The sequence below is a fragment of the Neofelis nebulosa genome, chromosome 4 (genome assembly GCF_028018385.1).
Source record: "Neofelis nebulosa isolate mNeoNeb1 chromosome 4, mNeoNeb1.pri, whole genome shotgun sequence".
Taxonomy (NCBI): domain Eukaryota; kingdom Metazoa; phylum Chordata; class Mammalia; order Carnivora; family Felidae; genus Neofelis; species Neofelis nebulosa.
In genome coordinates, this window is record NC_080785.1 from 108,402,746 (window position 1) to 108,425,905 (window position 23,160).

The following is a 23,160-nucleotide window of genomic DNA, read 5'->3' on the forward strand; positions in this document are numbered from 1 at the left end:
TCGTTTGCCTCTTAGGGGTTTTCTTTCCTGTACCTGACTTGATGGCAAGAGACCCCTTCCTGTGGCCACCCACCTGAGGTGGGTGGTTGGAGTCTGTCCTGAACATAGGCAAGCAGGGCTTGGATGGGAGTGCTGGGGTGCTCCATTCTGGAACTTGAAAGTGTCCTGATATATTGAGGTTGGACTGTTGGTGTGATGCACGATTCTTTCTCCTAATTCTAAGGGTTTGGCCAGCCTGGGTGCAGAGCTTGAGGGATGACCTTCAGCAGGAAAGATGCATGTGCAAGTTGTATTCCTTGCCGTGATATTTTAGTGTATTTTTTGTTTGTTTGTTTATTTACTTAGCATGCGTGTGAGAGGGAGAGAGGGAGAGAATCCCAAGCCGACTCTGCGCTGTCAGCACAGAGCCCTATGTGGGGCTCCATCCCACGAACCCTGAGGTCATGACCTGAGCCAAGATCAAGAGTCAGACACTCAACTGACTGAGCCACCCAGACGTCCCTTTTATGTGTTTTAAGAACAAAATAGTTTACAGTGACACTTCATTCATTTGATACTTTTTGCTTTTCTTGGGTCCAGTTTGAGAAGCCTGCTTAGTAGAAGGTCTCTTGCCCCAGAATCAGGAGAGCCTCCCCACTTGTCCTCACCGGACCTGCTGGGAGGGTCGTCTCCTCTCTGTCAGTAGAGAAGTGGATTGGAGGTCACAGACCTCTCCTCCAGCTCCACAGTGCTGTGGTCGTACAGCAGACGCCTGGGTCCGTAACGACCGGAGCCAAGGACAGGGGAGGCCGGTGGCAGGTTAGAGGAGGTAGGGGGCTGAGTCAGCAGAGGTGGTGGATGCAGCGAGGAGTACCAGGCCCAGGGGCCGGGGAGGTCCTGGGGGGTGAGGAGACAGAGTCCTTGCTGTTCCTTTTGTGAAGTTAGGATGAGGGTCTCGGGTGTTCGGGGCTGTATGGCTGTGAGGGTGAAGTCAGGTGTTGCAAGCACGGGTGTGAAATGTTGTCGGGCTCAGGTTCTCTGAAGGAGTAGAAATGGGTCTGGAATTGTTGCCTTGTTTCAGCCTTAAGGTTTCGCTTCTTTCTGCCGACGTGGCCTTTTGACGTCAGTGTTCTTGTAATATTTTTATTTTCCTCTTTCACTGGCAGGACTCAGACAAGGCACTTACCTCCTCTGAGCTTAGTGTTTCCTCATGTTGGAAATGTCAGTGCTGTCTTCCTCACAGCACCTTCGGGAAGGTTTTGGGGAATCCGAAAGCATTTGGCAAAGTTCAGTAGTTAGAGACCTTTTGTTTTGTCTTCCTGCTCAGCACATGGAACGTGGAACATGATTATTTAACGTATGTCTGCATTCCTGTCCTTTGGAAAGGGACTCCGACCTGCTTCTGACCATTCTTCAAGAGCAGTTTTAGGTTCAAGGCAAATTGAAGGGGAAAGTACAGAGGTTTCCCATGTACTTCCTGTCCCCTCAGCCTCCCCCATTACCTGCATCCCCACCAGATGGTGCCTGTGGTACAGTCGATGCACCTGTGTTTCGTGTCAGACTACCCAAACCATAGTTGGCTTTTAGGGTTCAGTCTTAGTGATGTCATTTTATGAGGTAGGGACAAGTGTTTAACTGGTGTCCGTCACACAGAGTATTTTTAATGCCGGGAAAATCTGCCATGTTCCACTCATTCCTCCCTCCTGCCCCGTTCGTGGCAACCACTGAACTTTTTACTGTCCCGTGGTTTTGTCTTTTCCAGAATGTCATAGAGTTGGAATCCTACAGAACATGTATGGGCTTTTTTGATTGGTATCTTTCACTTGGTGATATGATATAAGTTTCCTTCTCATCTCTTTACGGCTTCATAGCTCATTTCTTCCTAGTGCTGAGTAATACTCCACTGTCTGGACAGACCACCATGTGGTATCCATTCACCTGCTGAGGGACATTCTGGTTGCTCCCAGGTCGTGGCAGCTACGACTGAGGTTTCTGTGTGGCCCTGTGGGGAGCAGGGCTGCTAGCTGGGCCCCTCCAACCTCCCAGGGAGGCTCTCCCAGTCTTCCCGCCTCCAGTTGCCAGAGGAGCAACCCCCCCCCCCATGGCCCCACCCCTCGGAGCTCTGGTCTTGCCCCTTGTAGCCCCCAGGGTAACACGTGCCTTTTCTTCAAGGTCTACCCAAGCCCCTTCCTTCCAAGGAACTTCCTAGATTTCCGAGACCTGGAGCGAGCATCTGTGCGCCCACGGCGAGGTACCGCAGTGGTTCCTCACGGTCTCTCCTGGTGGCGCTGTCGTGGACGGGTCTGTGCTAGCCATGTTGGAAGTTGTGTGCGCCCTTGAAAGGTGCATACGAAATGCCATGTTTCTTGTGTGCTCTTCGGGTGGAGAGTCCCAGCGCTTGTGTGGGTGTGACTGTCCCAGAAAAGAGTAGGGGCTGGTCCTCATACCAGAATGTTGAGTTCGTAGAGGGTAGGAGCTGTTACTTGGATTTTTTGTGTTCCTTGTTCATTGTAGACACGGCGTGGTTATCTGGGGGATGAAATTCCCACGTTTTTTAAGAGCCACACCCCTTCCACCTGTGCATTGTGGGAAGACGGCAGCTGTCTGGTGACTCTGCTGTACTGAGTGGGTTCAACTTGATTTCCTGTCTTCTCTTCTCGAGTCTGAATTGTTGGCGTCTTTACAGCTCTTGCTACCAGGACGGTGTCTTCTTCCCGTGGCAAGCAGGTCTCACCGGGGGCTGTAAAAAGAACTAAGGACAGGTGAGACCATTTAGTTACGTGTCCTTTAGACCCAGAAGTTGGCCGGTGGGCGCATAGGTGCCATGAGCGTTGGCTTACCTGGTTTCCCTTCTGCGCATTTGGAACTCCTGTTAGAGATTCCTTCACGGCAGCTCCTGGTGAAGTTGAAGTGCGTTTGTGATTTGCCAGGGGGAGCACGTCTGTGGTCTACTAGTTTTCCATTCTCTACTTACCACGTTTGACCACCTTTGCATGGCATGTGTGGCCCAGTACCGGTGGGGAAACTCACGGCCAGTTTGCTGTTCGATTGTAGGTGTTCACAGCCTTTGAGCACATGGCGCGCCAGGATGACGAGAAGAGGAGGAAGGAGCTGGAGGAGAAGGCCAGGAGGAAGGAGGCGGAGGAGGCTGCGGTGGCCACAGCCGAGCAGGAGCCAGTGCCAGCCACGGGGCAGGAGGTGGAGGTCGGCCCCAGCACAGACCCCGGGCCTCCAGGACCCCGGGACGCTGAGCCCGCGGTGGCCCCCAGCTCGGTGGAGGCAGAGCCTGCGGGAGCGTGTGCAGGTGCCACGCAGGCTGCGAAAGGGCCACCAGCCCTTCCCAGGTAAGAATTCCTCCTTTGCGGTTTCTTTCTTGCTTGATATCCGGTGGTGGCATGGTTATCCCTGGTTCCTGCTTGGTACCACACCAACTCTCCATGTTTAGGTCCCAAGCTGCGGTGCGTCCCAGTAGTGTGCCCGTGTGGGGCGGGAGGCCAATCTGCTTCTGTCCTCGTCCTCTTGTCCTCCGCATAAGGCGGGGCCGTGATCCACCCCACTTGTGCAGCCGGTTGAGAGCTAGAGCCAGAATGAGAGCACCAGGCTCCCAGATTCAACCCGCCTGTGTGGAGGCTGTGTTTTGGTGCCGTGGGGACATGTGCCCACTGTGTACCTGGAGTCCCCTGGAAGATGGCCATGTCGTGAGTGGGGTGGTTGGCAAGTGGCCAGCCTGTGTGTCAGCTTTCTCCCCTGTGGAGCAGAGGTGATAATGCAGCACCTGCCTCGAAGTCCTCTGTGACTGTCACTTGAGCCTGGGGTCTTGCAGCCTGTGTGTGGCCATGCTGGAATCTCCCCCCCCCCCCCCCCCCCGCGGCCTACTCTTCTCCCTTTCCAGGGGCTCTATTTCCTGGCGCTGAGCAGGGCTACACCGAGTGAAGATCTGGCGCCTCCTTGTGTGCAAGCGAGGTGGTGGCAACGGCTGCTTCTGGCCTCCTCTGTTCTAGCACAGTCCGCTCTCCGCCTCTGTCCCTTCTCCCCCGTAACTGCTCCATGCTCTTTCCTCTCGTCGCACTCTCTGCTGCAAGTGAGAGGGTCTGTGAGTGGAGCTCTTCGGTAACGGTGACAAGCAAAGCAGACAGCCTGTGGCGACACAAAATGTAGGGTAGGGAGGGTTTGTTCCATGAGATTAGGTGGGCGAGACTACGGGGTCATGACAGCCGTACTAGGTAGTGGGGCTCACGGTCAGCAGTTGTCGGGGCAAGCCTGTTGATGAAGATGAGCAGTTCTTGCAAGTGGATCTTGGGTCAGAAAGGGGCAAGATGGGGGGCGCCCAGGTGGCTCAGTCGGTTAAGCATCTGACTTTGGCTCAGGTCATGGTCTTGCGGTTTGTGGGTTCGAGCCCTGCGTTGGGCTCTGTGCCGACAGCTCGGAGCCTGGAGCCTGCTTCGGATTCTGTGTCTCCTCCTCTCTCTGCCCCTCCCATGCTCGTGCTCTATTTTTGATGGTCTCTCAATAATAAACATTTAAAAAATTAAAAAAAAAAGAAAAGGGGGCAAAATGGGGCCTCGGGCCTGGAAGTGGAGGGGTCTTGGCAGAGAGTCACGAGGTCTGGCCGTTTCCTTCCTCCTCTAACATTTCCTGTAGTGCAAATCTGCTGGAGATGAATTCCGTCAGCTTTTATTGGTTTGCAAATGTCTTTCTTTGATGCTGATTTCTGAGAATACTTCTGTGGTGTGTAGAATTCCAGATAACTTTTTTCTTCAGTGTTTTAAAGAATGGCATTTCATTATTTTGTTGTCTTGTGATGAGAAGTGAGTGAGTATTCTCTGTTCCCCTTGGTGGGTTCCCTCTCCCAGGTGCTTTTAAGATATTTATCACTAGTTTCAGGATCTGATTATAACCTCCTGCGGTGTGGTGTTTTCCGTGTTTGTACCCTGGGGGTTTCTCAGCTGCCTTCTGCCTCTGTTGCATTTACCCCCTTCTAAGATCCTTAGTGCCTCCTTTGGAACAGTGTCTAACTCCCTGTCTTCACATTTACTCGTTTCTCCTGTTTAGTGTCTAACCTTCAGTTAAATTCATCAGCACGCTTTTTATTTTCCAGCTCTCCAAATTCCTATTCATTCTTTTTTATGGCCTCGATCTCTACCTTCATTGTTTTTCTCTAAACACATTCCATATCTCATAAACATGGTAGCTGTGTAAAGCCTTTATCTGCCAATTCCATCATCTCTGATTTCTTGGTTTGTTATTGGCTGTTTGCTATTGCTTTCTCCTGATTTGGGATTACATTTTCCCGCTTCTTGACATATCTGGTAATTTTTTACTGGATGCCTGACATTGTTGATGTTATGTAGCTGCATCTCTGGATTTTGTTTTCTTCCTTTAAAGAGTGCCAAGTTTGTTCTCATTTTTTTTTTTTTTTTAGGTTTATTTACTTGAGAGAGAGATAAGGAAAGAATCCCAAGCAGGCTCTGATGCAAGGCTCTGACTCAGGGCTCCATCCCAAGAACCATGAGATTGTGACCTGAGCTGAAACAGAGTCCAGGACCATTAACTGAGCTACCCAGCCACCCCTGTCCTCACAGTTATTTATCACAGATTAGTATGATTTTTCAGAAGCATGTTTTTCAGCTTTGTTGGGGGTGTGTCTAGAGCACCTCTTATTCCAGGGCTATTTCGGTCCCTGTCGGGGTCACACTCCAGGGGCGCCTGTTTCCCAGAAGCTGTGTTCCCTCCCTGTTGGGGTTGCGCTCATGTGGGGACAGTTGACTGTTTGGCAAAGACTCAGAGGGACCCTGGGCAGTTTTCTGAGTCTTTCTGTGTGTAGCTGTCTGCTTCCTGTGGTCTTTGCATAAAATGTTTGGGTATCAGAACAAAGACTGAGCGTACAGAGTTACTCATGTCTATAGGCTGTCTTAAAAAAGGTGACCAATGTGGGTGTCGTGATGGCCCGTTTTACGTGGTGGCCTGGAGGGCCCCATCGCAGGGGTCGCTGTGGGGCATTCTGTGGAGGTCATCGGCGCCCGTAACCACTGGACTCCAGGTGAGGGACATCATCCTTGGTGACCTGAGTGGGTCTTATCAGTGAGGTGAAGCGCACTGGAAGCAAGGCAGAGGCTTCCCCGAAGCAGGAGACATTCACACCGTGGAACAGCTTTGCCCCATTCCCAGAGAGCCTGCTTGTGGCCTGCCAGCCACCACAGCTATGTGAGCCCGTTCCTCGCGGGACTCTCCGAGTGTCTGCATGGTGTGCTGCTGGTCATGTCTTTGTGGATGAACCCTGCTGCACACAGATACTCCTGTCGTATGATGTTATGTGAGAAAAGCAGTTTTCATTGTGATGCCGAATTTGAAAACCGTGAAGTTATACGCATGCAGAGAACACAGCCTGCGAGGGGGTAAATGGTGAGTCCTGGTTATCAGAGAGTGGTGGTTTGGGTTTTTATTATCATCTTTCCCCCCTTACCGTATCTTCTAAGTTCCTACAATGAGCATACGTTTTGTTTTACTAAATTTTTTATCTCATTTTTAAAAATAATTCAAAAAGCTTTTTTTTTTAAATTTTTTTTTTTTTTAACATTTATTTTTGAGACAGAGAGAGACAGAGCATGAACAGGGGAGGGGCAGAGAGAGAGGGAGACACAGAATCTAAAGCAGGCTCCAGGCTCTGAGCTGTCAGCACAGAGCCTGATGCGGGGCTCGAACTCACGGACCGCAAGATCGTGACCTGAGCCGAAGTTGGCCGCTTAACCGACTGAGCCACCCAGGTGCCCCCCAAAAAGCTTTTTTAAAAGAGGGGATTTGTTTTTAATTTGTGGGTTAGGGTTCGAATGGCTGCTTCATTCACATGTTGAGACCCTATTTTTCTGTTCTCGAACCTACAAGTTGTATTCTGGGCTCGAATCAGCCCGAGTTGTGTGAGTTGTGCACCAGTGTGGGTACAGAGTGAAGACTGGGGTGTGTTCCGGGATCCTTGGCCTCGTGCCGCAGGACCAACCCTTCCAAGGATGGGCACCTTCTTCGCCTTCAGGTCCTAACTGGCTTTCCGTGAGCAGATCAGGAAGTTGTGGCTCCCACGTCTCTCATTGGAGCGGAGCCTCAGCGCTGCGGCAGTCCTGGGGAAGGAATGGAAAGCCACCCTTTCCCGGTTCTGCCATTAGTGGCACCCCACGTCCTTCCGGTCAGTGCTCAAGATCGCTTGTCCTATAAACTGTAGCTCTCTGGGGTTGTGCTGAGTAGTGTAATGACACAGGGGCCCTGCCCAGTGTGGGCCGTCTGTTCACAAGCAAGTCACCTGCACTCTGGGTCTGAGCTGGCTGATTTCTGCTCCTCCTGTTTGCCACCCGTGTGCTGGCAGTCCTGCCCGGATTGGCAGTGATGACGGCAGACTCTCCCTTCTCTCGTTGGACAGGAAAGTCACATATACACTTACTGAATTAAACATATTCAGCATAGGCACCAGGGAAAAACCGAGTAAGAGAGTGAAAACCTACATCTTTGTGTCTTATGTGTGTATGTTTGTCATCAGCTATTGGTTGTGGATGGTAGAGGGATGTTTTGTCTTGCTGTGATGTAGTTCACCCCGCAGCACAGTTTGCTCGTTGGCAGTAGTTCCTGACTTCTGCAGGTGTGGTCTTGTGAGCGCCATCGTGCTTCAGACAGGGTCCCACCCAGTCCCCCATCTGGACCTATGCCAACCACGGGTCTGTTCTTTTTTTAAATTTTTTTTAATATTTGTTTATTTTTGAGAAAGAGAGGCAGAGCACGAGAAGGGGAGGGGCAGAGAGAGAGGGAGACACAGAATCCGAAGCAGGCTCCACGCTCTGAGCTGTCAGCACAGAGCCCAACACACAAGCTGTGAGATCATGACCTGAGCCGAAGTCAGATGCTTAACCAACTGAGCCAGCCAGGCGTCTCCATGGGTCTGTTTTCTTCCCCCCAATTTTTGCAGTCTATGTTTTTATTTGTCTGTAATTGTATACTGATTTTCATCTTAAAGCCACACATATGGGTTTTTTTTGGTGAATGAGGGGTTATTTGAGGGAAACTTGAATTGGATCTAATTTTCCCGTGGCTGTGAATTTCATTCTTGATGCTGCCCTGCTGTCATTGTCAGGACCTTTCCAGTGAAGTTCAGGAATGCCCCTCCCCACTGCTTAAAGTGCTCAGTTCTTTAGCAGAGAGAGGGCGTTTGGGCACACAGATGTCCCTGTGCACACAGCAGCTTAGCATTGAGAACATGTCTGTGTCTGCAAGGAGCGTCCACAGTAAAGACACTGGAGGAGGTGCTGCCCGAGTCCTGGCGTTTGCCCCGTGCATGGCCCTGTGCCCTGGGCTCAGAGGACTCCCGGGGTGCTGGGCAGCTTTCAGAAATGCCGCCCGCATCACTGGTGCTGTGAAAGGACAGGGGCTGAATTCCAGTAGCATCAAAGGCCTGTGAGGCCCCTCTCGGAGCCCTGGGGGGCTCCCCTCTTGCATTCCGGGTCTGGGGTCTCCTGCAGCCCCCCTCTTGGCCAGCAGGTGGCGCTGTAGGTAATGCAGTGATGGTTGCATTGGCTGGTGCTGGCGAGCCTACTGTAATCCGCAGAGGCTGTGCCTTGTCTGGCTTTTGCCTTTAGAAGTCACAAACAGAACTCTTTAAAAGAGAAGAAAATAAAGGAATAATTATCAGGGAGTAAATGATCACTTGGAAATAGTGTCTCTGCCCTTAGAGCTGTGCCTGGATGAGGGACAGGGTGCTCCCAGGCTGCCCATGTTGAGGGTGGTGTGTGCCCCGGGAGCATCCAGGCCATCCTTCCCTGCGCAGGAAGCACTCCACTGAGTGGTGGGGGGTTGGGGGGAGGGGGTCTCCTGGAAGAGTGTGGTGCGCTGGATAGCTGCTTGCTGCGGTCCCTGGTTTTGATGGCATGGCCCTTGTGTCCTGTTGTGGGACAGATCCAGGTGCTTCCTAGGATGGGGACGGAGTCATTTGGAGGAGAGCTTTCAGGTTTCCTAGCAGCACTCTTGACAGTTGCTTTGTTTCTGTCCCGGTTTGGCTGCCCCCAGACCCGGGCGCAGCCCCCTGTTCCTCCATGCTCCCATCCACGCCCACCCTCAGCAGAGCCTCCTGGCCGTCTGTCCTCATCTCACGGTCCACTCAACGTTGGTGGTTCCGCCGTGTTTCAGCGTTGGGCAGCAGCCTGCTAGACATGTGAGCTGAGCCCGACAGGTGTACTGACTTGGTTTCATAGCGTGTCTCCCGTGGTCCCGTGCCCTAGGGGTGCTGCTTCCTGCCGGGGCATCCACTCCTGATGAGCTGGCTTCTTGGCTTTGTCTCTAAACGGGTCCTTTGTTGGCCCTGGCCTCTCCAGGTGCCCGTGGCAGGAGGCCCCTTGCCAGAGTCACATGGACATGCCAGAACACCACCCCACAACACCACCCCGTGTAGCCGCCCCATTGGCTGCATCACACCTGCTGAACGCGGATCCCTGCACATAGTGAGCGGGCACGAGCTTCTGCGAACAGTATTCCTTCTCTCACACGAGCCACCCGTCTCTCTCTCCGGCCCATATGGGGTGGACGCTGCTGTCGCCCTCCAACCATTCGCTCTGAAACTGCCCCTTCTCTGAGCCCCCCCTCACGTGCCCTCCACAGGGTATGAGTTCTCCAAATCCAGAGAGTCTGATTCAGGTTGTTGGTTACAAGTACTTTTTTTCTTTCTAGAAGCTGCAGTTTTGTCTTTGTTTTGCAGTTAATTTCTAGCTTACAGGCTTCATCTTTAGAAGAGGTTGGCCTGCACATCTTAGAACAGTGACTTGTACTGAGTGCGTTGGGTACTGAAACTGTGTGGGAAAAGTGACCTTGCATCCTGGCCTGTGGGGTGGAGGCCAGGGGGAGCGCATCTGTGTGTTGGGGGGAGGCTTGTGGAAACCCGGGGAGCTCGTCCCCCTGGAAGTCTGCTGATTTTTACAGATAGAGGGATTGGGATGTAAGTGCCGAAGATTTGCTTAAAACCTTGTGGTTAGAAGGCAGGGCCAGCGTCAGTGGGACTTGAAGCCTTAAGTACTTGGTGCTCTCCAAGGCCTGAACTTGGATGTGTTTGCTTTGCTGTGTTAAGAAAAAAGTAGCTGGGGCACTTGGGTGGCTCAGTCAGTTGAGCGCCAGACTTCGGTTCAGGTCATGATCTCACAGCTTGTGAGTTCAAGCCCTGTGTCAGGCTCTGTGCTGACAGCTCAGAGCCTGGAGCCTGCTTTGGATTCTGTGTCTCCCTCTCTCTCTGCTCCTCCCCTGCCTGTGCTCTGTCTCTCTCTCTCTCTCAAAAATAAATTAAAAAAAAAAAAATGAGAAAAGAAAAAAAGCTATTACCAGATCTGAGAAATACTTTTCAGAAGTAAAACAACCAGCTTGTAGTTAAACATATTTCTAGAACATTAAAGAATGTAACGTTTTATGCTAGCTGCTTTTTTTTTTTCATTGAAAAGGAAATATATGCACCTTGCCAAAAACGCATCAGGTAGAATTTAAACACGGAGGAGAGCAGACAGCGTGTCGTAAGGAACCCACACACACTTGTTGCCGGCCACCAGCCTCAGACACGGCCCCCTGTGGAGTCATTTTAAAACAAATTCTGGGGCACCTGGGTATCTCAGTCCCTTATGTATCCAATTCTTTTGATCTCAGCTCAGGTTGTGATCTTGCAGTCGGGGGATTGAGCTCCGCATTGGGCTCTGTGCTGAGCTTGGAGCCTGCTCAGGATTCTCTCTCTCTCCTCCCTTGCCCCTCCCCTGCTGGTGTGCGTGCTCTTGCTCACAAAATGAATGAAAACAACAAAAAGCAAATTCCACTTCATCTGTCAATATTTTCAACTAGTGTTTAAATTTCCAGCTTTATTCTATGCCCTACTTTAATAATAAAGATTTGTTTAAATCTGTAAATAAGGCTCCAGCCACATACCATTTGTAGCTGACCTACTTATTTTATTTTCTCACAGTTGATTTGTTAAAAAAAAAAAAAAAAAAAAGAATCAGGGCACTCAGCTGGCTCAGTTGGTGGAGAACTTAGCTCTTGATCTCGGGGTCATGGGTTCAAGCCCCATGTTGGGCATAGAGTGCACCTAAAAATAGCAAACAGGTTGTTGGTATGTTGTTTCCCGCTAACTGATTGTTATAGGGTGAAGTAAATTGGTAGTTACGTTTTGGGTGAACATTTTGGAAAGTTACAAGAGTGTGTAGTGGAAATGAGTTCTCCCTAATAGGAACCATTGTCCATACTTTCTTTTGTGAAATGCGCATGTTCTCTACAACTTTTATTTTTTACGTTTACATGTATACATATGTCTGTGTTGTGTCCCTCATCACATATGCTGTGCTGCATGTGGACTTTCTGTTTCACCTGCAAGCGTGCTGGGGTCTCCATGCTGCCAGGCGCTCTTCTCGCTTGGGGGCTCTGTTGTGTCCTCACGGCCCCCACGTCACGCAGGTAAGGACCCGCCCGAGCTAGGGCTGCGTTGGAGATGAGCAGAACCTGGGTTTGCCTTTGGCGGGGAGGGCAGTGTTCCACTACACAGCCCACAGCCCTGCTGTCGCGTAGCCCTCCCCGCTCCCCAGCTTGTCCTTGAAATCACTTGTATTTGGGGCTTTTAAAGCTGACTCCTGGACCCACCCCTACTGATCTGATTGAATTGCCCTTGGTGGGAAAGGTGGGGGGGAAGCATGTGTCGTGATTTTCAGAAGCTTTCCAGGTGACTCTGTTGCCAGGTTTTCTCCTGACTGCCTTCAAGTATTCCACCTGGTGGGTGTAGCGTCACTAACCAGGGACCCCGTGGGGAGTGTAATTAGGTGGTTTCCGGTCTGCTGCCGTCACCGATGATGCTGCAATGAATACGCTGTGCATGTTTCTTGGAAAATGTGTATGAATATCTGTTGGATGAATTCCCGGGACAGGAGTTACTGGGTCAGAGGGTGCAGTGTGTGTAACTGTGACGGGTATTGCCGTATTGGCCCCAGAGAGAGTACCAGTTTTCCCACTGCCAGGCTCTCGGTGGCGCCTGACCCACCCCGGACGCCCACCGAGGCCCTGGCTTGCCGCTTGGCCACTCTCGCTTTGTTGCGTTGCTTTATCTGACATATGTTGGGCTCTGATTGGCTTTGTGTATGTCGCTGTGTTTTTTTTTCCTTTTCCGTTGTTTACTCACAGGTATTAAACGCTTTGTTTTATTTGTTTGCCAGGACTAGGGTATTTTGTTTACCAGCACTTTATTATAACACGTTTTCGCACGTGGTGGACTAGGGGTTTATCTCCCTGTCCCCTGCCCACCGACCCCCCAGCTTTTCTGGAAAAATTTTCCATGTAAAATTCTGTTGAAATCTTCATTGAAATACATTAAATTTATGTTTTACATTAGAGGTAATTGATATTTTTACATTATTGAGTCTTTTGTTTGAGAACAGGCTATGTCTTCATTACTCGTTCTGTTTTATGTTCCCCTGTATTACGTCAGTGTAGTAAGACTTTGTCTTCTCTGGCTGACGTCATTGTAAAAATACAGCGTATGACACAGGGAACATGTGAAGTATGTGTTAACTGACTGTTATCACTGAGGCTTCCAGGCAGTGGTAGGCTGTTAGTATGTAAGGTTTTAGAGAGGCAGAAGTCAGAGGTGGATTTTCCACTGCAGGGAGCAGTTGGCGCCCTTAACCTCTGCATGGTTCAGGAATACAGAATAGTTAGTATCTATTTCTTAATAACAACTGTATTTAGTAATAACTTATATACATTTTTAACATTTAGAATTTTATTTTATTTAAAAAAAATTTTTTTTTCTCAACGCTTTTTTATTTATTTTTGGGACAGAGAGAGACAGAGCATGAACGGGGGAGGGGCAGAGAGAGAGGGAGACACAGAATCGGAAACAGGCTCCAGGCTCCGAGCCATCAGCCCAGGGCCTGACGCGGGGCTCGAACTCACGGGCCGTGAGATCGTGACCTGGCTGAAGTCGGACGCTTAACCGACTGCGCCACCCAGGCGCCCCAACATTTAGAATTTTAAATGCTCCTGCATTTTTTCTCGCCCTTGAAATTTGCCCAACGCACCTGGAAGGATGGGGCTGATGGTTGCTGAGGGAAGAGCAAGAGAGGGGCTGGTCCTGGGGGCCTCGGGTTGGGCCAGGGCTGCTTTGGGTCTGAGGGGCTGAAAGCCGTGTAGGGGCAGCCTGGCCTGGTACAGCGATTCAGCAGTTCCACACATCATCAGTGCTCATCATAACCAGTGCCCTCCTTAGTCTCCATCATCCCATTGACTTCCCCTCTGGTGGCCAGCAGTATGTTCTCTGTAGTTAAGAGTCTGTTTCTCGGTTTGTCTCTCTCTCTGTTTCTTTTGCTTGTTTTATTTCTTAAATTCCACATATGAGTTAAATCACGGTATTCGTTTTTCTCTGACTTATTTTGCTTCGCATTATATTCTCTAGATCCATCCCTGTTGTTGCAAGTGGTTAAGATTTCATTCTTTTTTATGGCCGAATAATAGTCCATCGTGTATATATATCTCATCTTTATCCGTTCATCCATCAATAGACACTTGGCTTATTCACATAATTTGGCTATTGTAAATATGCTGCAGTAAACATAGGAGTGCATATATCTTTTCAAATTAGTGTTTTCGTAGTCTTTGGGTAAATTCCAAGTAGTGGAATTACCGGTTCACATTTCTATTTTTAATTTGTTGAGGAACTTCTATACTCTCTTCCAGAGTGGCCGCACCAGTTTGCCTTCCCACCAACAGTGCGCGAGGGTTCCTTTTTTCTGCACATCCTCACCATGTTTTTTGTCTTTTTGATACTAGCCATTATGACAGGTGTGACATGGGATCTCATCATGGTTTTGATTTGTATTTCCTTGATGATGAGTGATGTTGAGCATCTTTTCATGTGTCTGTTGGCCATCTGGAGGTCATCTTTGGGGAAATATCTGTTCATGTCTTCTGCCTATTTTTAATTAGATTTTGAGGTGTTGGTTTGTATAAGTTCTTTATATATCTTGGACACTAATCCTTTATCTGAGATGTTATTTGCAAATATCTCTTCCCATTTTATATGTTTTCTTTTAGATTTAATTGATTCCTTTGCTGTGCAGAAACTTTTAATTTTGATGAAGTCCCAATAGTTCATTTTTCCTTTTATTTCCCATGGCTCAGGGGACATATCTAAAAAAATGTTGCTATGGCTGATGTTGGAGAAATTACTACCTGTGCTCTCCTCTGGGATTTTTTTTTTTTTTTTAAGTTTATTTATTTTGAGACACAGAAAGAAAATGTGAGCAGGAAAGGGGCAGAGAGAGAATCCCAAGCAGGCTCCACGCTGATAGCAGAGAGCTCAATACAGGCCTTGAACTCAGAAACTGTGGGATCATGACCTGAGCTGAAATGGAGTCAGATGCTTAAGCAACTGAGCCACCTACGCGCCCCCCTCCTTCAGACTTTTGATGGTTTCTATCTCACATTTAGATCTTCCATCGTTTTGAATTTATTTTTGTGTATGGTGTACGAAAGTGGTCCTGGTTCATTCTTCGGCATGTGCTGTGCAGTTCTCCCAGCACCATTTGTTGAAGAGACTTTTTCCAATTATATATAGTTTACCACTTTGTTGAAGATTAATTGACCATATAATTGTGGATTTATTTCTGGTTTTCTGTTTTGTTCCACTGCTCTGTGTGTCTGTTTTTGTGCCACTACCACACTGTCCTGACTACGGCTTTGTAATATAATTTGGAAGTCTGGAATTGTGTTGCCTCCAGTTTTGTTTTTCTTTTTCAGGATTGCTTTGGCTCTTTGGAGTCTTTTGTGGTTCCACACAAGTTTTAGGATTGTTTTGTTCTAGCTCTGTGAAAAACACTGTTGGTATTTTGTTGGGGATCGCATTTAACGTGTAGATTGCTTTGGGTAGTATGGACATTTTAACAGTGTTTGTTCTTCTAATCCAGGAGCATGGAATGTCTTTCCGTGTGTTAGTATTGTCTTCAGTTTCTTACATCAGTGTTTCATGGTTTTCAGAGTACAGGTCTTTCACCTCTTTGGTTAGGTTTATTCCTAGATATTTTATTATTTTCAGTGCAATTGTAAATGGGATTGTTTCCTTAATTTGTCTTTCTGCTGCTTCATTATTAGTGTATAGAAATGCAACCGATTTTTGTACGTTGATTCTGTATTCTGAGACTTTACTGGATGTGTTAGTTCTAGTGTTTTTTTTGGTGGAGTCTTGCGGGTTTTCTATATAGAGTACCATATCACCTACAAAAAGAAGTTTGACTTCTCCTCGCTGCATTGGATGTCTTTTATTTCTTTGTGTTGTCAGATTGCTGAGGCTAGGACTTCCAGTACTATGTTGAATAGAAGTGGTGACCATGGACATCCATCCCTGTCATGTTCCTGAACTTAGGGGAAAGCTCTCAGTTTTTCCCTACTGAGTATGATATTCTCTGAGGGTTTTTCCTATGATGGCCTTTATCATGGTGAGTTATGTTCCCTCTAAATCTACTTCGTTGAGGGTTTTTATCAACAAACGGATGTTGTACTTGGTCAAAGGCTTTTTCTGCATTCATTGAAATAATAATATGGTTTTTGTCCTTGCTCTTAGGATGTGATTTGTGAACAGTGAACCACCCTTGAATCCTGGGAATAAATCCCATGTGATGGTGGCGAATGATTTTTTTTAATGTACTGTTGGATTTCATCTGCTAGTATTTTATTGGGAATTTTTGCATCTGTCTTTGTCAGTGATAATGGTCTGTAGCTCTCTTTTTTAGTGGGGTCTCCTCTGGTTTTGGAATCAGGGTACTGCTGTAGGCTCTGTGGGTCTTGTCCACTCTGTGTCCTGTCGCCTGGAGCATACCTGGCACATAGTTGGCACTCATACCAGTTGAGCGAATGAATGATTCCGGTTTAAAGTCACTTTAGAACATGATAAACCCTTGAGCTTGAGCACATCTGATGGATGCCATGACCTAGTAACGCTCGGCTTCCCTCGAGTTTTCAGAGTAATGGCGCTTGCCTTACGCCTGCTCTCTTTCTCCTGTCATCTTTTATGGCAACTCTGTGTTCTTCAGCCCCCCTGCTGGGCCCGGAAGCCTTTGTGGCATTTCCCGGAGAGCCTCCCTGGTGGCATGAGCCGCAGCAGGCCAGCGCCCTGGACGGTGCGCCAGGGGGCCCGTCTGCACAGGCCTCAGGCTTGTGAGCCTTCCCTCGGGAGCAGGAGCGATCTGGCCTGCATGCGTCCTCCTGGAAGTGGCGTCCTCTCGGAAGCCCACAGTGGGTGGCAGGCAGAGTTGGAGCGTCCAGGGGGTGCTGACAGAGGGTGCGTGGCGGCCTGGTTGCGCCCCTTGCCGCGAGGACCCACGGAGGAGGCCCTGTCGGATGGCCATGCTGTGAGCCAGGCCTGGAGGCCTGGGTCTGGGGTGGCGGAGCAAGGCCAGCGGGCGCTCTCCTGCTGCTTGTTTCGAGGTCTCTGAAAACACTTTGTGTTTTTAGATTATTCAGATTTGCTGAGAAACCTGTTACAAAGATCTTACAGAGAGTTCCCACATCCCCAGATACCAGTGTCTTCTGTGAGTGGGGGCTGCCCAGGGCTCATCTGAAGGCCGCCTTCCCACATCGCCCCTGGTCCCCGCCCGGCTGCCACCCTGGTCCTCACTCCCCTGGCGCCCGGAGAAGCTACTGCTGAGGTCCCAGACTGGCTTGTGCAGGTGTCCATGGGGCTGTCCTGTGGAACAGCTTCTCCCCCCTCCCTGCTCTCTCAGCTGTCCGTGCGCTTGTATGGATGCGTCTTCACTGGTGTCCGCCTCTGGTTCTTTTGCTCAGGGTGCCCCATCCTGTGGACTTGTCCTGTTGACACGTTTTCATGGTTTCTGAGCATGTGTCCGTGTTGTCACGCCATGCGGTGTGCAGATCCTCCTGCACGGTTCCAGAACCGGGAGCTGGAGCCAGGCCTGTTCATGCCCATTACCTGGTCTGGATTTTGTTACCCGCTGAAACCGTCCTCAGCTTTTCACTTCCCGATCACAGCCCACGTTCCCTTTTGTGAATTGTATGGTGTGGACTGGAGGAAAATATATTCACATGCCAGTCCCATGTTGCTCAGCCGCTGGCCTCTGGGCCACTGTTTCCCCGCATGCACTGGGGGGAAGCCGTTGGCTTCCTGGCTCACCCGAGGGGCATGTGAGGCAGTGCTCGGGCGTGGGAACCTGGCTGGGCCCGCCGCTCTCTCTCAGTGGTGCTTGTGCACTGAGCGTGTGGGTCCTTTCGTCTCTCTTCAGGAGCGCCAGCCCAGAGGGTCTGCTGACCGGAGGCGGTGGAGATGGGTGGCGTGTCATGGTCCCTGATTGTATGAATGGTGCTGTTTTCCTTGGGCGGCACCGTCGTGTTGCAGGGTGGGAAGGAGCTGCTTCCCTGCAGGGGTGTGGTGTGGCTGACAGTGGGCGGAGCCTGGGGGGTGGTCAGCGAGGGGCTACAGGGGTGTGGTGTGGCTGATAGCAGGTGCAGCCTGGGTGTTGGCGAGGAGACATTGGAAGGAAGGCAGCCAGTGCCCTCAGGTGTCCACGGCAGCAGCCCCAAGTCCCCATGTGCTTGCATAGCATCTTCAAGGAGGGGTGGGGAGTGTCATGCTCCCTTCCTGGCACCTGTAGGGTGGGAGACAGGGGGTCTGGGTTGCTCCCCCAACTGGTCCCAGTGCCCTGCCCGGGCCATCCCTCTGTCCATACCCTCCCCCCCCCCCCCCCCCCCCCCAGCGTCCCTGTGCAGTCAGACTCCCTGAGAGCTTTGTCTGTTCCAGTGCTCCGCAGTAAGTGGGCGGTGGGACTAGCTGTGACCTAGAAACACTTGAGCGTTTTCCAGGAGGCCCCTGGGAAGCAGAACACGGGAGGAGGATGTCATTTCTGATGCTTGTGCCCTCTCCCAGGAGAGCAGACTTCGGGTCCTCGTTTCCTCTTGTGGCCGTGACCCAGTGCCTGCGCCCCGGCACAGTGGGTACTGCACAGGGTGGGCGTGGCAATGACGGACTTCCTGACCTGCTCCCGGGTGACTGCCCACCCTGCGCCCTAAACAGGAGGATCCCCGAGGAAAACAGGTCCCAGGCTCTCGGAACAACAAAAGCAGTAGAGCCTGCGTCAGAGTCAGGAAGACAGGGAGCGGTCACCCCCCACGAGGGCCCACAAATGTGGTGTGGTCCCCTCTCTGGCGGGTCAGCACGGCCCTCTCTGGTGACAGGGTCCTCTGTGGGATGACAGGGCCATGGGGAAGGGCTCCACTGAGCGTGGTCCTGGGACGACACTCTGCGGGCCTGGCAGCCCGTCCCGGCTGCGGGCCTGTCTGTGCCAGCATCGTGTCCCCACTCTGGATCTCTGCTTGAGCGCCTGGGGTTTTGCTGCTGTAGCCCTTATTTAGATCTGTTTCCATGGTAGCTCTCCAGCCTTGGAGCTTCCTTTTTCCTGAAACATAGGTTTTTGTTGGCAATTTGGAAATGCTGCCTGCAGATACTTGAAGGGGCCGTGGTGGTGGAAGAGGGGGTGCAGTGGGGCTCTGTCTGCTTCACTGGGACCCCTGCCTCTGTCTCTCCATGGAGAGGCCTTTTGGGAGACGCGTGGGGGCACAAGATGCCGATGCCTCCCCTGCTCGCCACGGGTTCTGCATTCTGGACCAGCTTTGGGCTCCACGCCTGAGTGAGCAGGTGTGGTTCTTACACCCCTGCCCGCACGGGGCCTCCCCCCGTGCCATCTGCATCTCTGCTGCCCACGGTACGTCTTGCACGAGCATCCCCATCGACCTTGATGCTGCGTGTCCTCCAGGGTGGGTGCCCAGTGTCCTCTGCTGGGCTGTGCTCCACGACCTGGCCTTCTTCTGGAATTCTGGCAGGGTGGGGACTATACAGATGACCACAAGGTCTCCAGAAGTGACCCGTACTCATTGGGGGAAACTTGGAGATACATATTTAAACAAGACAAAAGGATTAAAAGCGCCTCTGACACTGGTAATGACCGTTATGTGTTCTCTGGTTGCTGGGTCGTGCCCGGCTGGGCCCCCACTGAATGTCGGCCCCTCTGTCCTGCAGACACTCAAGAGTTAAAGCTTTCTGGTGTAGATGTGAGTTATCTGTCTGCACCCTTACCCCGGGGGTCCTGGGATAGAGTGATGCGTTCCCGCATCAACTGGACCACGGGGCCTTTTCTTTCCCATTTAGCCTGCTCTCCCCTTGAGGGGCACTTGTCTGGAGAAGCCTAAAGTAGATTTCATCTAGAAAGTAGATTTCTTTGCAATTTGTCATGATCTTTCCTTGACACAGGTGATGAAGCCGCTCCTGTGCAACTGTAGATGCACTTGTGGTCACAGTGCTCCCACCCGTGAAGGTGTGGACTTAAGAGAGCATGCTGGTTCTAAGACGGCCGTGGATGCTTTTGAGTCTGTGTCCCTCCCCGGTGTCACTTGGCACATGTGGTCTGCCTGCTGCAGTGTCCTGGGCGTCACTGCTCCCTGTGGGATCTTGTGCCCTCTCCTTTCCGGGAAGCCGGCTCTTCTCAGGGTTCAGGGAACCATGGCCATGCGTTCCAGGTTCCCGGGAGTGCTGTGAATGCTGTCTCCTTTCTGTGGCGGTGCTGTCTCGTGTCTCTGGGGTGACCTGGGGGGGGGGGTCTGTGCCGGCTGTGGTTCTGTGGCAGCGGAGCCCCCGACACCAGGCATCTGTCCTCCCAGCTGGGCCTCATGCTCCCTGCTCCGGAGCTGGGCTTGGAGCCTTTCCCCCACTGTCACCTGCTCGTTCCCTTGAGTGTATAAACTGGCTGCCCCATACACACATGTACACACATGCAAACATGTCTGTGAACCCGGCAGGCCCTCACCTCTTAGGTTTCCTGCCTGCTCTGCCCCTCACACTCTGCCTTCTTTACACACCCTCTCCGCTCTCTGAGCTCAGGCCTTCCTGGGCAGTGTCCCCTACTGTCCCTCCTCTGTTGGGGAGTCTCTGTGGGGACTTCCCTGGGCCTGCCTTGTGCAGTGGGGGCTCCTTCCTCTCCTCCAAGGCAGCCCCTCCCGTGCCCTTGCTCTCGTTCCATTGTCCTCTTGCACATGGGCTGTGCACGTTCTTGTGCGTGAGTGTCACTTAAGCTTGAGGCGTGAGGCCTGCAGCCCAGGGTCCAGGCCATGTTCTCAGGTTGTCAGGCACCGAGAGTATCACCCTGCCTGGCCTGTGCTGGCTCTTTCCTCCCTAGAGGAGGGGGACCCTGACGCTGCCTCTGCCCATCCACTTGGCAGGGTCCCCGCGGCAGCCCTTCCCTAAGTGAGCCATGTGTCCGCTCTTCGCCACACTCTGCGTCGTGGGGACTGTCCTCAGTGTCTTGCAGCTGTGACAATGGGGTTGAGCCCCGTGTCTGTCGGGTGTCTCCTGACTAACTGTGAGCTACCTGGGAGGGGTCCAGGGAGACAGGCCCCCTGAGCCAGCCTGCTGCGCAACACGCATCTGCGGGTGTGGTTGTGAAGTCCCGCCGATGGCATTTGTACAGGCCAAGCACTGCCACAGATGACCACCTGGAACAAGGTGTTTCTTAATGAGAAATGACTGGAAGCTTCCCCAGGCCCCCCATTTCTCCCACTGCCCCCCAGGTGCTACATTTGTGCACCCCGTTCTGGTAGATGGGCCCCCCAGCCCCCTGTGTGGATGGCTGTGCACACGCGTGTGTGGCAGTCTGTCCCCACCAGGGGACCACGCTGCCAGGGGAGCGCGCTACACTGTCCGAGTTGTACTGGCCCGAGAGGGGCGCATGAGGTTCGAGTGTTTAGTTCTCTCGCGCATGAGGTGTTGTGTTTCTGTGCATCGAAGGGCCCTGGTATCTCTTTCTGAGAGTGCTTCTTATGTCTTCCGTCCATTTTCTGTGGGACCTTCTTATCTTGTACTTCGGTTTTTAAGAGCTCTCCGTACATACTGGGGAAATTCGATCTTCATCTGTGATGTATTTTTCTCCAGTTTGTCTGTTTTTATTTAAAAATTTTTTTAAAATGTTTTTATTTATTTTTGAGACAGAGACAGAGCATGAGCAGGGGAGAGGCAGAGAAAGAGAGGGAGACACAGAATCTGAAGCAGGCTCCAGGCTCCGAGCTGTCAGCACAGAGCCTGACGCGGGGCTCGAACTCATGGAGTGTGAGATCATGACCTGAGCTGAAGTCAGACGCTCAACCGACTGAGCCACCCAGGCGCCCCTATTTGAAATTTTTTAAACTATTCATTTATTCATTTTTGAGAGAGAGACAGAGCATGAGAGAAAGAGAGACAGAGCATGAGAGAGAGAGAGACATGAGCATGGGAGGAGCAGAGAGAGGAGGAGACACAGAATCTGAAGCAGGTTCCAGGCTCCGAGTTGTCAGCACAGAGTCCGACACAGGGCTCGAACTCACAAACTGTGAGATCGTGACCTGAGCTGAAGTCAGACACTTAACTGAGCCACCCAGGTGCCCCTAATTTGTCTGTTTTTGTCTGATACTGCTTGTGATAGTTTTTTCTCCAAGCAAAGGTGTTTAACATTTAAAATGCTATAAAATTCATCCTACCTTTATTTTCTTTTGTGTCTGGGTTTTGAGTTAGAAAGGTTTCCCTACACTGAGGTTATGAAGGATTTCACCCATTTTCCCATTTTGTGCTTTATTTTATGATTCTGTGAAAGTGACCTGGTGTGGTGTCACTTTTCTGTTCATGCCTGCAATCCGTGTGCTCTGTGTGTGTGTGTGCGTGCGTGTGTGTGCGTGCGTGTGTGTGCCTGTGATCTGTGTGCTGTGTGTGCTGTTTGTGTGTGTACGTGCTGTGTGTGTGTGTGTGTGCACGTGCACTGTGTGTCTGTGTGCTGTGTGTGCTGTGTGTGTGCTGTGTCTGCGCTGTGTGTGCTGTGTTTTGTGTGTCTCTGTGTGTGTGTGCTGTGTGTGTGTATCTGTGCGTGTCTGTGTGCTGTGTGTGTCTCTGTGTGTGTGTCTGTGTGCTGTGTGTGTCTCTGTGTATGTGCATCTGTGTGTGTGTGCTGTGTGTCTGTGTGTATGTGTCTCTGTGTGTGTGTGTCTGTGTGCTGTTTGCGTGTGTGTGTGAGCCCCATGTTGCCGTTGGCCTGGCACACTTGTTAGGAATCGTGTGAACCTCCCTGAGGCTGGCCGGGCCACCGCGCTCCCCTGTCCATCTGGGTCGGGCTGTGTGCCCACGGACCAGCCCTTGTACCAGTGCACGTCTCTGCTGCATGAGTGGAGGGTCCTGCCGGCTGGTCCGAGGTCTTCAGTCCAGAGGCCGTGAAGCAGTGTGAACAGTACCCGTCCTTCCCTGAGCCGCTGCATCTTCTGAGCCCTGCGGACACTGCTCCTCTGCGCTCGGAGGGCCAGCTGGCAGGTGGCTCTGTCCGCAGGGAAGAGCTGGTTGTGTAGACCCCACGGCAGCGTCCTTCCTTAGGTCTTGTTTTGCTGTGGACACCTGTGTGTTTATCTCCAGGGGTGGTTCTCCTGCAGGCGGCTTAGTGTCTGTTTAGGATGTGAACACAAGGTTTCCTTGTAAACTACCCTCTTAGGCCTGCCCGCCCAGTGCTCCTTTTTTATAAGGAATAGTTTGCAGCACTGCCCTTCCCACCTTGAGGTCGGGCCCCTGCGCAGTCACCAGAGCAGTGCTACACCTGTGTGAGTTTCTGGAGGGCGGGAGACTTTTCGCAGAGCCCAGAATTGAACACATTTGCATGCAGATGTGTGCCTGCAAAAGTCACACTGTGGTGAGCCGCGTGAGAAATGTTAGGGTTTCTGTCTATGCTGAGATTATCTGTACACAGGCTTCTGCCTACTGGTGTCTGGGGTGTGCGTGGGGGGGTGTGGGGCGGAGGACAGCGCCCGGGGCCCTGGAATCGCCTGCTCCCTCCAGGCCCCTGGCGCCTGGCAGCGCCCGTCGGCTGGGACGCGCGTGGGGAGCAACCTGCTTCAGGGTCCTGTGCTCCATGGGGAGTGAAGGCAGTAGGTCCACTGGTGAATTCCTACTTAGAAATGTCCCCCGAGACACAGCGTGCAGGCACTTCCGTAGCGGGCATGCTGAGGGTGCTGAGGACGTAGTCCAGAGCCTGGATGGTAAGCTTTTCGTGCGAAATTTCACAGCAGTTCACGGAATGTGGTGTTTGTAAGCAGAATGGGTCTGGCTGTTTGATGAAGTCACTTTATACG

At 51.5% G+C, this 23,160-nt stretch overlaps 1 protein-coding gene across 3 annotated transcripts in view; it reads left to right on the forward strand.

Annotated features, from left to right (window-relative positions):
• Positions 1 to 23,160, forward strand: part of NUDCD3 (NudC domain containing 3) — a 62,692-nt gene that overhangs the window by 2,418 nt on the left and 37,114 nt on the right. For all 3 annotated transcript variants that reach the window (XR_009260646.1, XM_058725672.1, XM_058725673.1), the window contains exon 2: positions 3,034 to 3,323. Coding sequence is in view for 2 of the 3 variants with exons in the window: in XM_058725672.1 (XP_058581655.1) it covers positions 3,034 to 3,323 (290 nt within the window). In the remaining variant the exon portion in view is untranslated. The remainder of the gene's footprint in view (positions 1 to 3,033; positions 3,324 to 23,160) is intronic.